Source organism: Juglans microcarpa x Juglans regia, chromosome 5D, assembly GCF_004785595.1.
Source record: "Juglans microcarpa x Juglans regia isolate MS1-56 chromosome 5D, Jm3101_v1.0, whole genome shotgun sequence".
Classification (NCBI taxonomy): Eukaryota; Viridiplantae; Streptophyta; class Magnoliopsida; order Fagales; family Juglandaceae; genus Juglans; species Juglans microcarpa x Juglans regia.
Window position 1 is genome coordinate 1265160 of NC_054602.1, and position 15925 is coordinate 1281084.

At 34.2% G+C, this 15925-nt stretch overlaps 3 protein-coding genes across 4 annotated transcripts; 2 read left to right on the forward strand and 1 right to left on the reverse strand.

The window, feature by feature from the left end:
- The first annotated feature begins 3043 nt into the window (after positions 1-3043).
- LOC121265465 (protein BIC1-like) lies at positions 3044-3774 on the forward strand. The gene has a single exon (XM_041169105.1). It carries the CDS (start codon positions 3147-3149, stop codon positions 3654-3656), a length of 510 nt encoding a protein of 169 aa, XP_041025039.1. The 5' UTR covers positions 3044-3146; the 3' UTR covers positions 3657-3774.
- Positions 3775-4791: 1017 nt separating this feature from the next.
- Positions 4792-9629, reverse strand: LOC121265431 (protein CIA1-like). 2 transcript variants are annotated; one of them, XM_041169063.1, is made up of 12 exons: positions 9307-9627; positions 9079-9225; positions 8723-8941; positions 8488-8546; positions 8279-8344; positions 8109-8180; positions 7458-7520; positions 6469-6538; positions 5646-5729; positions 5300-5372; positions 5099-5203; positions 4792-5054 (listed from the first exon to the last, which is right to left on the reverse strand). In XM_041169063.1, exons 1-11 carry the CDS (start codon positions 9502-9504, stop codon positions 5190-5192), a joined length of 1065 nt encoding a protein of 354 aa, XP_041024997.1. In that variant the 5' UTR covers positions 9505-9627; the 3' UTR covers positions 4792-5054; positions 5099-5189. The 2 variants fall into 2 exon arrangements, with proteins under 2 accessions (XP_041024997.1, XP_041024998.1); XM_041169064.1 differs by lacking the exons at positions 4792-5054; positions 5099-5203; positions 5300-5372; positions 6469-6538 and having other exon boundaries at positions 5692-5729; positions 9307-9629.
- Positions 9630-11069: 1440 nt separating this feature from the next.
- On the forward strand, positions 11070-15395 carry LOC121265485 (cytochrome b-c1 complex subunit 9). Its single transcript, XM_041169141.1, has 3 exons — positions 11070-11324; positions 11863-11910; positions 15085-15395. Exons 1-3 carry the CDS (start codon positions 11205-11207, stop codon positions 15133-15135), a joined length of 219 nt encoding a protein of 72 aa, XP_041025075.1. The 5' UTR covers positions 11070-11204; the 3' UTR covers positions 15136-15395.
- Positions 15396-15925: the final 530 nt, after the last annotated feature.

A 15925-nucleotide genomic window follows, 5' to 3' on the forward strand; every position in this document is an offset into this window, starting at 1 on the left:
TATACTGTTCTTGGATTGTTCTAAAACCTTGTCAGATTTGAACGTTCCAAAGCCAAGCCAGATGTTTTCCTGAAGAACTCTTCTTTTTCCTGTCAAAAGCAATTATTTTTCATGGAATACTATCGACTCGAAGGCATGCGGAAATTCCTGTTTATTTTCATGTGGATCAATACTCCGGCATGACTAGGGGAAGCAACAGGAAGAAAATAATGTAATCTGTCTCTTTTCTTGAATCCACAAAGTTGATAATCAATCACTAAACTCATTTATAGTCAACGAAAATTTTTTCTTATCAGTTATTATTCACTATCATATATTCTACATCTTATGAAAGATACTCACAATCTATAAAAAAAAAAAATTATAAGTGTGGAATGTGAGAGTGAATAATGACTGATTCATAACATTCCTCATAGTCAATAGGCCGGCCTATTAAGTTGGTCATTATTTTCTTACTAGCCTTAATTCGTTTTGACCACGAAGGACCACACATATTTAGTGGTGACTATAATTTGTTTCCACAGCTCATTTTAATATTTTATGGAGTTCTTTTTGCGTGGTCTGCCCTTGCTATGGTGATATGTTTACTTAACATGAATTGCTATTTGTAGTTTGGCATTTATTTTGTCAAGGAAGGTTTGGATAGTGAGTTAGAATGATATGAAAATTAAATAAAATATTATTTTTTTAATATTATTATTATTTTAAGATTTAAAAAAATTAAATTGTTTATTATATTTTGTGTGAGAATTTAAAAAAATTGTAATAATTATATGAAATGAGTTGAGAAGATTTTTGTATCCAAACCAGACTTAAGAGTAATATGTTAGATACAGTCTTGAGTTGTATAAGTTCTACAAACTCTTTAAAAATAAAAATAAAAAGTGAGATTTATTATTAAAAAAATAATTTTTTTTATACAAATCTTAATTTTTCCATTTTTTTTTCTTAAAAAAGTGCACAAAATTTATAACCCATTTTTCTTTTTCTTAACAACGGCACATCCACATCTCTTTACGCGATGTTTACCGAATAAAGCCTGACAATAACCCTTTTTCACATGGTCAGTTTGGATCTCAAATTCATCTCAATTTATTTTCTCTAATAATTATAATTTTTTAAAATTTTAACATAAAATATAATAAATAATTCAATTTTTTCAAATATCAAAATAATAATAATATTAAAAATAATATTCTAACAATATTTTATTCAACTTTTAACTTTCATCTCAACTCAATTCAACATTTAAATACAGTCTAATTGGCTCATCTAAATCCATGATTTAAAAGACATTTCTGACCCACATATATCATATAAACTTAATTGTGACTAGAAAACAAAGAAATTAAATGAATATTCCAAGCTCATGATCATGCTTTTGTTTATATAGCATTGAGCACTGGTTTTTAGGAAAAATCTAATTAATGATGGAAAATGATATCTACCAACTAGTAGTCTCTATCAAGTTTTGTCCAAATTTGTGTGTGTGGGGGGCCGAATAAGATTCGTTCTCATGAGGAGTATTACTCCATGCTCTCAAATTGTCTCTTACCACCATAACCCAATGCTAGCGAGTTGTACATGAGAACAATTCAAGATGCAATGAAAATGGAGCAAGAGGGGGTGGAAAATTAGCAGTGAAAACTAGTACTGAGAGATCACATCCGTAGGCCCTGACTGAAAAACATGTCCATGTGATCAAGAGCCTTACGATTTGAAATAAATAAATAATAACACACTTTGACAACGTATGTAATCAATTGCCATGTACAAAAGTTATGATCAGCCAAAAAAATGGAGAATGATAAATTCAAAGTTATTTTGATAAAATAAAAAAAAAATGTACACAAAGATATAATATTATAAATAATCTATTAGTTTAAATGAAAGCTTGTAAACAAATATGAAATTATTTGATGAATACATGAATTGTTTGTAAATTAATACTAATTAAATGTAATTTAAACTCGAACTTGACTCATATTAGAATTAACAAAATTAACAAAATTTGATCTACTTGTCCAAGTCCAACTATATATATATATATATATATATATATATATATATATCCGTTTAATTCATACAGGAAGAGAATCAAAGCCAAAGAAAAATAGCATTTTCTTTTCAAATAATTAATGACCTGTTTGAATTCAGAGATGAGATGAGATGATTTTAGATAAAAAATAAAAAATTAAAAAAATAATATTAGAACATTATTTATTATTATTATTATTATTTTGAGATTTAAAAATATTAAATTATTTATTATATTTTATATAAAAAATTGAAAAAATTATAACGATGAGTAAAGATAAAACACTTTTTAAATCCTAAAAAATGAATTAAAATGGGGTAGTTAAGTGGTACATCAAGAAATGAAAATATCTCCTCCAATCTCCCACACAAGTCTTCATCTCATTAAATATCATTAATAGAGCTTAATTTCTATTATTATTATTTTATTTATAATTTATTGTTAAATAATAAATAGCTATATAGCCCTCCCCAAATCGAATCGTGCAAGATGATTGGCCGAGACCCAAAAATCCCTGTGCATTGTGCCCAAAATCAACATCAACCTCAGAATCCTCCAAATATCCGTAGATCTATATAAAAATAAATTAATTTTTTAATAATAGATCATATTTATTTTTAAAATGATTACGTGCCGTATATACACTTCGTGATTATATATAAAATAGAGAAAAAATATTTACAATCGTAAATTGTGTAACTACCGCGTAATCATTTTAAAAAAAATGAATAAAATATGAGACTCACATAAAAAAAATTAATTTTTTAATAATAAATTATATTTTTTTAAAATAATTATGTGATATTTATCCACTTCATAATTATACACAGAATTACTCTTTTTGTAATACCAAACTCAAAACCAAAGCCACACATATTGCGATCCATTCTCTAACAAGACACGTACGCTTGTCACTTACCATAAAAAAAAGAGTCCACTTGTGAATGACGTGTAACCTAAACCCCCACCCATTCTCTTTGCTTGTTTATTCCCCCACATAAATCCCATATTAATGTAATCTTCTCTCAACCAAAAAAGCAAGCTGCAACAGAGAGAGAAAGGAAGAAAGATCGTTGTAGTTCATTGCATGTGAAAAAAACCCACCGGAATGGATCGCCAAGACTCACCTGTTTTCGATCGCTTTGCTCCTTCACAACCATTAGAGTCCAAGAAAAACTATCATCAGTCCGAGAATGGGAGTGAAAAAGACAACCGCGGTTCTGGTAATAATGAAAAGGAAACAAAGATCATCAGCTCATCTTCAAGAATCCGTCAGTTTGACAGAGAGGAAGTTGCATTATTTGCAGGCATGAGTTCGCGTCCAGATCAAGATGATGATGATGATGATGGAGAAGAAAAACCAGTAGTAGTACTGTCGTCTGAGGCCATGCCTGAAGATAGCGGACGTGAGAGGCTGAAGAGGCATAGGGTTGAGGTGGCGGGTCGGGTTTGGATTCCTGATATATGGGGCCAGGAAGAGCTTTTGAATGACTGGATAGATTGTTCTGCATTTGATGCTTCATTAGTCCCCAAAGGAATCATGTCGGCTCGTGCGGCCTTGGTTGAAGAAGGAAGAAGAGCAAATTCTAGCGGATTAAGAATAGTAAACAGGTGTTGAATTTTTTCTTTTTCTTAATTCTAAGATATTTTCCATTGTTTTAAGCTTATTGACAATGCACTTAGTATATTTAAAACCCTAATTGATTACAAAAAAGAAATATATGTGAACGGTTTCTTTTTCTGGGTATCATAATTTTCTAATTTGTTGTTCTTCCTCTAGTCAGCTTTAAACATGGTAAATAATATTGATCCTCGATTAGTCCTTTTGATTTTATGATATTTAGGGTATATTGTGATTATCATATGATCTTCTTACATCAAGAAACGTTTGATCTGATCAGATTTGCTCAGAGATAGAAATAGATAGGTCTAAGCCAGTCACAAAAAGCTAGGGACGAAACTAGAGATCAGATCGAACTTATGGAACCATAATCATGAGTAGAGAGAAAATGCAGGAAAAAAATTCTCCTTAAGGTTATGCAATCCTAGCTCTGATCTCAACTCTCGATGGACAAAAACCGGCCGCCATCGTCATATATATACCATGCTAGGGTTTGTATATATATCCGGCAGAAGGGCCGGTAAAGAATTCAACTTGATCCATGGGTACGTACTGATAATTAATGGGAATGGTTGAACTTGGTTTGAATGATTATACGACGTAAAAAACAAGACAATTCTGCAAATCGTTCACCTACAAAATTAAACTATATATATATATATATATATAAAGATAATTACGAGAACATAGCATTTGCTTGTCAAGATCATTTATAGATAAAATCATAGAAAAATTCTACTCATCAGTACATGACCACACACTACACATAATTTTTTTAGTTTTTTATTTTTTTTCTCTTATCATATGTGATGTATGGATAATAACTGATGTTTAAAAGAAATCAATTAGTTTATGAAAAATAAAACCCAAAAAAATATAAATAAAAATAAGTGTGACATGTAGGCCGGATGATGAGTAACAAAACTTTTTGATAAATAATTGAGTTGTTTATACACAAAATATAATTCAATGATAAGATCGAACTCAATTTATGCTTGAATAAGAATTAAATGATGAGAGATATTGGACCGTCTTCTGCGTGCTCGAACTCAACTTCTTAACGGCTATAACTATGCAGATTGGATTTTCTTAAAGAAAGAAAAAGAAAAATTATACTAGTTAGAACCAATTAACCAGTACTTGGATATATATATATATATAATATTATTTAGTTCAAACACATATATGGTCGAATTAAGAGGATAGAGAGGAGAACTAAAAATTCAGAACCAAAAGCAACTCTATAATCCACAGTATCGTTCAAACGATCAACGTGAATTCTGCTCGATTAATTTACTAATTATAGCTAAGATTTTCCTCTAAATTAATCCCCTTGTTATGTCCGGCCCCATGGATAAACTCCCTCCATACCCAAATGAAACTGGGCCTTATCCACATACTGAGGGATTAAAATTTAAACCCATTTGGGCCACAAAAACCATCTTGATTTTCCACACACTGAATTAGTAGCAGCCATTTCTACATGAAGCTATCTCCATATATCTAATGCATCACCATCACTAGCAGAAGCTAGTAGCCGTTTCCTGACAATTGAAACAGCATGAAAGATGTTACTACAGATAGATAGATGAGGCTTGAAACATTTTCATTCATTTTAAAGCTCAATCATATACGTTTACCTGTACTTAATGAAACCAGCTCCCATATCTTTATCACACCATCATCACTCGCGGAAGCTAATAGTCGTTTCTCCTGATAATTAACAACATAATAAAGGAAACCACCACAGAAAATAAATAAATAAATGAGACTTCAAACATGGCAACAGTAAATAGACAAGTAGAATGACTTTTTAAGTTCCAATAAAAGGTGACCTGTTAATACCAAAGATCAAGTAAACATCTGAGCTCGCAAAAAATTAAATTATGTCCACCCACTGAATTCTATCATGTGTGAAGAAGTTATGCAATGTGAGTGGGATTACACTGCAGACTAATTTTATCAGTCTCGAGTAACAAATCTTACCCCAGGGCTCCATTGCACTGAATTTATATCCATGTCATGGGCTTTCTCTTTCTTCAGCAGCAATTTATATGTAGGTCCATCAACCTATCATATAAACACACAATGGAGTTGATCAACTTATTTGGTTGTTTCTGAACTGCATAAAAAGAAAATCCAGGAATCTAGAATTTGGAAAGATTCTAAATGCCCTTCGCAATTGCAATATATATGATTACTGAAATGATTTTCTCAGAGACGTGGGATATCAACCTTTTTTTTTAGAAGCGACTTGGGTTATGAACTTCACAAAGGTCAACACGCAATTCACTCTTATAAAATGAAAAACCAAGAGCCCCATTGCCCAACATCAGTGCAAAGGACTTCTAATTTCAACCCAGTAAATTAATCCAAATAAGCTTTTGTGCTGGTAGATATCATGTTCCGATCATTTCTCACTATAATTTCTACCATTGCTTGGGAAAAAAAAAAAGAATGACACCATATGTATGTGTTCCAGATACATCCCCAGGGCATTTTGTAGATGGATGGAGCATCCATGGAATCATGAAGAGTTGTTAGGGATACTAATATAAACACCCCCAAAACAATTACGTGCAGGAAATCAAGATTCATATCACATTATCTAAACGAGATTGGCCCTCTATAAACATATCATCCTCAGTACACATGGAGGCTAAGATGTATTGGAGACAGTGGAGATCAGTGTCCATAATCCATATCACTTACGGAAAAATTGATGACAGTGGGGCAATATCACTGCATCACTGGGAATTGTCAATAAATCATAGCAATGAATGAAAAGGTGATTAGATATTATGAATACCAAACCGTCTTTGTTCCCCACAAAAAATCGTATGGCATCATCAGCTGCTCCACTTGCAATAATACCCTCGCTGTCATATTCACATATAGAATGTATTTAACTCATGATGAGAGGGGCGGGGGAACAGAAAACAGAATGGAACAGCTAGGTTTTCACAATGGGAAGAACATAACTCACCCATGAAGAGGGAAAAAAACTCGTATCAAATTCAGTCAATCAAAACTCAAGTTGACAGCTTGAATTGTCATTTATATATACTTACATAAATACTTTATGTTTGTGACATACTTTGATCGAATAAAGTACATAAACCAAATTGAGGGCTACTCTCTAACGTAAACTCGGCATGAAATAAAACAGCTAAAATTAGATAGAGTACCACATAGTATCTAATCTCATATGTGATGTTTAATCTGATGCCAAACAAATGTAATGTGGTGCGCATGATGATGATGATGATGATGTCTATGGTATTTTCTCATTTCAAGATACCCTTTCACACAAGAATAAGCTTTCAGACCAAGCATATGACTAACACTTGTGTGATAGGAAAATTCTATACACCATACTACCATCCCACTTTCATCCCATTAAGTATGATGTGTCACATTTATAACCATTAAATGATCATTTATTGCATGCTTCTTTATCATCTAATGGTGATAAATGTGCTACATACTACTTAGTATGATCAAAATAGGATGAGAGTGTGTTGTATAGCATTACTCTATGTGATAATGATGCAAGTGAAAAGGCAAAATCTAGCCTATCTTTTTCTTCATTCTCTTTTTTTCTCATTTTTTTGGCGGTAGAGTAAGCACAAGACAAAATTGATGGTATAACAACTTTTTCTGTTAACCTGTAGTAATTCTAATTGAACATTTAAAAGGGTGGGGAATGGGGTTTAAATCTGATAATCACAGAAATTTAAGTCCATCTCAACCAGCAGATGAGCAAGTATTTGTCTTAATTAATTTGACTTCCACTACCTCGACCAATGAACTGAGAAAATTGTTCGATCATGATAACCAGTGAGAGTGCAGAGATGTCTCCTGAAAAACCAATTAGAGGGGGACCCTGTTAAAGGCGTGCATATAAGAAATCAGAAATCAAACTGTCACCACTCTAACAAGTACTTCCATACTGGGCAAATTAGTTTCAATTCCTATCAAATGCATGCCATACTTAATGAAGCAGGTGTTATGAAAGCCGCATTGAATAATTTTTGTTCAGTTCTTTTAGCATTGCTCTTCTCACTCATGAAAATACATTATTGAAACTAGAAAGCAATATATTCAGCAAACAACACATTACCACAAGTCTCAATCATGAATTTGGGGGTGGGGGGAATGCATAATCACATTTGGTGTGTGTGGAGTTCGAACAACCAAGCTTCAAAATAATAGTAACCCTTATCATGAGCAGCAGAAAAGGATGAATAAGAAGGCATTAGAAAGAATATGAAGGAAACAACAAGAGAGAAGGGGAGGAAGACATGGAGATTCAAACTCATATATACCAAGTTCCAAAAGAAAATGAGTCAAGCACATGCTCCTAGTTTTTGGAGCTATAGTCCTCAACACAAAAATTATCAAAAGAAAGAAAGAAAGCAAATACACATGAGATGGCATATTCCTCACCAAGGAGCATAACCATCACCAGAGTGCATCTGTACGTTGTCTGTTTCCCATATCTTTAGGGTAAGATCATCACTGAAATATCAATCCAGTATCAATGTCGTTTACAGAGTTGGACAGGAAAAAAAATGTCCCATTAGTGAGCATGAAAATGAGAAAATACTTTCACCCACCTACATGTGACCATTTTGTCTCCGCTAGCATTGAAAGAGAGTGCCCAAACGGTAGAAGAGTGACCACTGGCAAGAAAATCAGCCTAGATGAATTAGACTAAATGAGCATATTGTTAACAAAATGGTTGACAGTCTACAGATTGGCGAGCACAACATATATCAAAGCCAAGTGCATATTACAGAGAGATCAAGGATTTAAGGTAGAGTACTTGTTAGGTTCACCTAAAGTCTGAACACATTGCCAATCATCATCATCATCCGCCCAAACCTGCAAGTAACATTGCATGGCATCATAAATCTTACTATCCAGTCTTGATAGCCTTAGATACAAGGCAAGCACAATTATATCAAACATTTTTTAGGGTGTTCGTAGCTAAAAATAAAATCACAAAAGCCACTTGGGCATAATGCAGTATCCTTTTTTTATAGGTAATAATGCAGTACCTTAATGGTGTTATCGTAGCTACAAGAGAACAAAACATCCGTAGTCGGATGCCACTGAACCATCTTAACATCTTGAGTATGTCCCTGCAACACCGAAACACACTCGAACTCGTTGCCAGGCTGCATTTCCCAAATCCAAACCGATTTATCTCGGCCACACGTTGCAAGCAACGTCCCCGATGAATTCCATGAAACGCTTTTCACTTCATTCTCATGACCCTGTGTAGAAATTAAATGCCAAATAAAGCTATATTAAAAAAAAAAAATACTTCAAATGATCAGGAAGAAGATTCACAATAATGATGATAACAACAGATAATGTATAACAAAATACATCTATAAGAAGGAGAAAATACCTCTAAAGTGGAGACACATTCGTAATCACCACCAACGTTTTCCCAAATGGCAGTGGTGGCATCGAAGCTCGCGGTGGCCAATAGCTTCCCCGACGGCGACCAAGCACAAGATCGGACGGTCCTAGTATGCGTGTCTTCCAGAATTGCCTGCATAATCACGCTTAAGATGAAAATTACGCTCCAGAATTACCCCCAAAAAGTAGAAAATAGAAAGCAAATGGAGCTAGCCTTGCAGGTCCAAGTAGCAGATGGAGAGGGAGTGTGCTCCCAGATTCGGACGGTCTTGTCGCCGCTACAGGAGGCGAAGACGAGAGGAGTCCCAGAGGCTCCAGTGGCTGGATTCCAAGCCAGGCTCCATACCCTGTCGCCGTGGCCTTCGAGCGTTTCGAGCAGCTTCAGGTCGCACCCTCCCTCGTACAACTCCATCGCACGAATTGTGGAAGGCAATGAGAGACGATCGGACTTAGGCGGAGGAATAATTGAGAGTTAGGACTTGTTTTTTCGTGCGGCGCTAAAGTCGACTTAATTGGTGGTGGATTGAGCACGCGCGGGCACACTCTGTAATTTGAGGGTTTGACTGCCGGTGGACTATTCTACACTTCTGTCTTATTTTTATCACAATGGCTGAATAAAATACTTTTTATCAATTTTAAATCATCTCCTATAATAAATTAAAACTTTCCAATATAAGTACAGTTTGTAATAAAAATAACGTTTGATTTGTTCCTTTTAATTTTTTTTTTTTTTTCTAATTGCACTCATGCCTTCCACTATATAAAAACATAAGTCGTGTTTGAATATCGAACTTATCATACGATTGCTTTAATAAAAATTATCTATAATTGTTTTATAACAATAAAAAAATTATTCTTTTCATATTAAATTTTAACATCATTGCTAAACTAGTGCATGTGTTAAGATTGTAATGAAAAATATAACTTAAAACTTTAGGACTTGTAACTTATAACTTAAGTTTAAAATATATGTTTAAAACACTTTTAACCATATTACATTTGTCTGAAAATAAATTAAAAAAATATTTTCTGACGTATAAATGACGATTATTTGAATTTTTAAAAATTATAACCATATCTCTAAAAAATTGAAAATTGAAATTATTTGAAAATTGTATAGCTATTTTCATCCATTAGCAATTTTTTAAAATTTGTATTACATTTCACTTTTCCTCAAACGTACTTTTTTAGCTTATTTGAAATTAAAAGTGTTTTGATATGTAACATCCAAGCAACTTAGTTTTTTAGTAGAGAGCTTTTAAACCTATTTAAACATTTTTTAAGACTCTTACCGCAATCCTAAATAGACTCTTATTGTATAAAATATTTTTATTTGAATACTGTTACATCCATAAATAAATTACACAAAAGTAATCTCATAAACAGATGTAATTTTATCTGATCCGTTATATATATTTTATAATAAAAGTAATTTTATAATTTGACGAACCACATCAAACCACATTAGTTTGTGAGGTCGTTTTTATATAATTCTTTTGTGACTAGAGTATTTCTCCTTTTATTTAAATGATTAGAATATAAAATTATTTAAAATATATTATATAAATAAGTAATATTAGATATAATTTTAAAATGTCAAAGTTTTGCATATTCATTTTGAAAACAAATAAAATTTAATATTAAAAAATAATATTTTACATGGATTTCAAATTTACTTATTTTTTAAAGAGAGTATGCTGGACCTGCATACTTTAACAATGAAAATATCACTTCTTTATATAAATAAGTGAGATGAAAAATAAATATGAAGAAAAAATAAGGAAAATTAAATTAAGTTTTTCCACTAAATAAATATTACTCTATGATACCCATGCACTACGTGCTACGTAGAACTCTCTTCCGGCACGCGTATCGTTGGTCAATCACTGACTAGTGACTACCGAGCCAATTAGCCCGGCCCAAAAGATTCGCACATTAAGCGGTCCAACTTAATTTCGGTCCGTTCATAACCAAACCGTCCCCGTAAGCCTTCACAATTACTAAATCGCCCTTCCAGTCCCATTCCCCATTCAAGGCATAGAGAGCGCTCTGCAAACCCTAGCGAAATCACAAAATTGGGAGCGAAGAAGCGACGCAGCAGTCTAAATCTCAATGGATTCAACTGCTCGAAGGAGCGGCGGAGGCCTTCTCGAAGGTCTTTACAAGGTAATCATGCGCCGAACATCCGTCTATGCCACCTTCGTCATCGCCGGTGCTTTTGTTGGAGAACGGGTGAGGCTTCGAGATTTATTCTAACCTTGGATTTCGCATCGGATCTCTCATATTATCCTGTTTGATTGCTCAGAAATTTGAGGGATAACTTTGGAAATGATAGTTTTGGAAGTCTAACTGCGAGCTCAGCTCCAAAATATGGTTATGTTATTTCTGATTGCCGCAAGACTTCTGAATTATAAAATTTCACTAGACACGTTTAATTTTCTGTTTGATAGTATTTTCAGTATTTGCGGTAGCGTAATGGAATATTCAAATAGAGTGGGACATTTTTGGTCGATGTGATCACAGATTACGGTTCCTCAGATTTAAAATCGCAATATATTACAACGTACATATCGCAAGCAACCAAATAGAGGACCTGGAATTACTAAACTGTTTTTCATTATTAATACTGATCGCTATAGTAGCATTAAGATTTATGGACTACAATAAGTTGAATACATAAATTTGTGGGTAATTACTAATTAGAATGTTCTGAATACATGTTCCCGCTGAAAGGCGAGGCTTCTTATAAGATTAGTTCAAATGGGTGCAGGTTGTTGATTATGGAGTTCATAAGCTGTGGGAATACAACAATATTGGGGTATGCATCTAGTATCACAATTCTTTAAATTTATTTTTCTATGATTTCTTATTCTCACTCACTTCAATTAGTTTTTCCGCGGATTTCATGCTTCGAACAGCTGATTTTCGATAGGCATTACACTTGGGTGCTACATAAAAATATGCGGGTTTAAGAAATTATGCTGCTTCTATACCTACAACCGTTGAGATCCAGAATAGGGAATGATTTATGGTTATTAATCTTGCCCATCAGCTGGCCAGTTTTAATTTAGTTTCTCCTAGATATAAAACATTACACAAAACAAAAACAAAAATTTTTGGTTTCTTGATTGCATTGGTATCACCCACATCATGTCTTTCCTGTCTATAGATACTCAACATATTGCTGGAGGTTCTTAGTACCTTTATTAGTTTTGTGTTCTTATGCACGTCTGGATGGATTACCAGGCCCTTTGATGTACATTAGGATAGTTAGAAGAAGACTTCACTCAAGCCAAGCTGAATTTTGATTTTAATGTGATTTGAGTTTGGATCATGTTGTTGAAATTTACATGGTAGTATGGTCAGATTCCTATGAATTTATAAGACTTCATTCTGATTTTTCTGAATCTGTCAGAATTGGTTTGTATCGGCGTGTTTTAAGCACCCTCTCGGTCTCAACAAGATAGGTCTAGTCATTCTAATTGCTTTCGTCCCTCTTTCTATTAGTAATGGATTATTGAGATTTAGGATTTACAATCAATAGAATCTCATAAAGAAAAGGAAGAAAACAATCTGTCCTTTTACACGGATTTGATACAGGTTGTATAAAATCTGTCTTTTTTATTTTGCATTTTCTGTGCATATGAGATCAGTCAGTTTTAATAGCTGTCTGGATACTGTGGATCTGAAAGGAGTTGCAGATTTTGGTAATAACATAAAACTTTCCAAAGATTTGAAACAGTATGAAGCTTTGTTGAGATATTATCGGTGCCAACTTTCTTCTTAGCCATCTTAAATAAGCCTTTCCTGGACAACCTCTAGCTTGGGAGTATTAAAAAACCTAGCACATGGTTTTAGATGACATATATCTCCTGATTTCTTTGAAGGTCAAGGCACTTGTGAGATAGTTATAATATATTCTCTACAGCGTTCAACGATGCTCAATTTACTTCAGATTGTAACAATGTCTATTCTCCACAGTATTCAACTATGCTCAATTTACTGCACTGGTCACAGGACTCAGATTGTAATGGGCTGAAGCCCTTGTGCATAGATGTAGAAGAATTGAAAATTTTATATTGATGATTCATTTGGTGTAGGGTCAGACTGCTTTAAGTGGGAGTGGGCAGTAAACTTTTTTTTTTATAAGTAAAGGATTCTATTAATAAAAATAGGCATAACCCAAGTACACAAGGAGTATACAAGAGGTAACACTGGGAGGAAGAAAGAGAAACAAGGAAATCATGAAGATTTAGGCCATTGAAATCAACAGCTTTAGCCCATAGGAATAAAGTATTAACAAAGAACAATTTAGTCTCCTCCCATGAGCGCTTCCTATCTTCAACAGTCTGATAGGACATATGGTGTGGGAATGAGGCCCTAAAGGATACATTTCCAGCTATTTTAGTAGAGAGGCACAAGACTGGGAAATATGGTGTGGAAATGTATCCTTTGGTGTTGGGGAGGGGTTCTCGCATTAAGTTTTGGAAGGACATATGTTGTGGGAATGAGGCCCTAAAGGATACATTTCCAGCTATTTTTCAGTTGGCATGCAACCAGGAAGCTTCAATAAAGAACTTTATGCTTCTAACAGGGGACCAAGTACAGTGGAACGTTACATTTAGTAGAGAGGCGCAAGACTGAGAAGTGGACACCTTTGAGGCGTTTTTCAGCTTTCTTTATTCTGTGAAGCCGAATGGACAGCAAGTCGATAGGCTGTGGTGGACTCCTACGGGTAAGGGCATTTTCTCAGTTCGATCCTTTTATAAGTCCCTTTCCCAAGTCACCAATACCCCGTTCCCATGGAGGAGAATCTGGAGAAATAAGGCGCCTCCGAAAGCGATCTTTTTTACTTGGACAACAGTGTTGGGGAAGATTTTGACTACCGACAATCTAAGGAAGCGCCGTTTAGTCATTCTAGACTGGTGTTGCATGTGCAAGAGATCTGGCTACACAATGGATCACCTTTTGCTACATTGCGAGACTACTAGAGCCTTGTGGGTTGAAGTATTTAGCCGGATAGAGTTTGCCGTTGTTATGCCTGCAACGGTGGTGGATCTATTGGTCAGCTGGACACTTCCGAGAGGAGTTCAACAAATCAAGACGGTGTGGAATATGATCCCGATCTGTATTATGTGGTGTATATGGCAAGAGCGCAACGATCGGACTTTTGAAAACAAAGAGCGGTCCTCAGAGGAACTTAGAACGTTTTTTTTCCGTACTTTATTTCTATGGGCCATTACTTTAGATTTTAATGGCCTGACTTTTCATGACTTTTAAGTTTCCCTTACTTCAACCTAGATAGGTCATCTCTTGTATATCATCTTGTGTACTTGGACTTTGCCTATCTTTATTAATATGTCTTTGATTACATATCAAAAAAATAATAATTTTGTTCCTTCCATATGCACCATAAAATACAAATAGGAACTATCTTCCACATAGCTGTGATTTGTGGAATACCGCCCATATTCATCTAGCTGGTCAGAAGCTCGACCACAGTAGCAGGCGTAACCCAGGCTAGTTCCAATCTTCTAAAGACATTATACCATAATGCCGTAGCAACCTCACAATGTAGTAGCAGATGATTCACTGTCTCACCATTCTTTCTACACTTGCAACACTAGTCCGCAACAATCACCTGACGCTTTCGTAAGTTATCCATAGTCAAGATCTTCTCCAAAGAAGCTGTCCAAGCAAAGAAATACCGCATTTAGAGGCACCTTATTTCTCCAAATGATTTTACAAGGAAAGTGATCCTTATGCTGGTTTGTAAGGATCTTATAGTGGGAACGAGCAGAAAATGTACCCTTTTTACCCGGTTTTTTGGGGGGTGGTGGTTTAGTCTTTTGTCCAATTCATATTCAATCACATATGTGCTAGCATATAACCTCTACTTTTGGCGCACATGTAACCTCTTATGACCTTTGATAGTGATACTGAGTCTATTTTATTGTTTTTACTGAATTTTAATTTTCTTGTTACGCTGCAGAAACGTTATGAAGACATTCCAGTCTTGGGGCAAAGGCAATCAGAAGAATGACTTTTTGAATTCCTCCCCTTGGCGACTTTTTAAGTCGATACTTTTGGAGTTTTGAGGCATTTATGTAATTGATAGCTTTGTGCATGTTTTCAATAAGTATTATATGCTTGTGTGCATCGGACATTTTCCAAGCATGGTTTGATTCATCTTAGCTGTCGGAAGTGTTAAATTGGTAAAAGTTATGTACGGCTACAAGGATTCGTCTCATCCGGGAACATTGTATCTTCATTTCACTTTCTGAATTTCTAATCATGTTATCTTGAGTCTCCATCCCCCCGTCTTCTGAATGTGGAAGCTACATACATTCGTGTGGTAAGAGCACTCCGAAATTTGTTCCGGATGTGTCGAGGTCCATCTGCTAAATGAATATGTTGCTCTTACCGTCCAGCGGCATTTTTTTTTTTTTGTTTTCTTTTCACATTTTTTAAATATTTTTAAATATTTTTAAAAAATAAAAAAAATACACTAATATATTTAAAATCACTTTCTTAATCATTAAATTAAAAAAAAAAATTTTAACCAGCGGTCAACGGAGTGGTCAGGTAGAGTAGTAAAAGGGAAGGGCAGAGTAGTTTTATTCATCAAGAATAATCATTCGTGGAGTGTACTAATTATACAGAGTTAATTACAGTTGTGATCTTTAGAAGGTACATGAGTGTAATAAGGGAAGAAATAGTCTTTATTATTGGTACTCGCTTTTTTTTTATTGAGATAGACTTCACTTCATAAGTCGAAGTTATGACTTATTAATATTGGAAAAATCTGTACTATAAGTTAAATTATACATCTA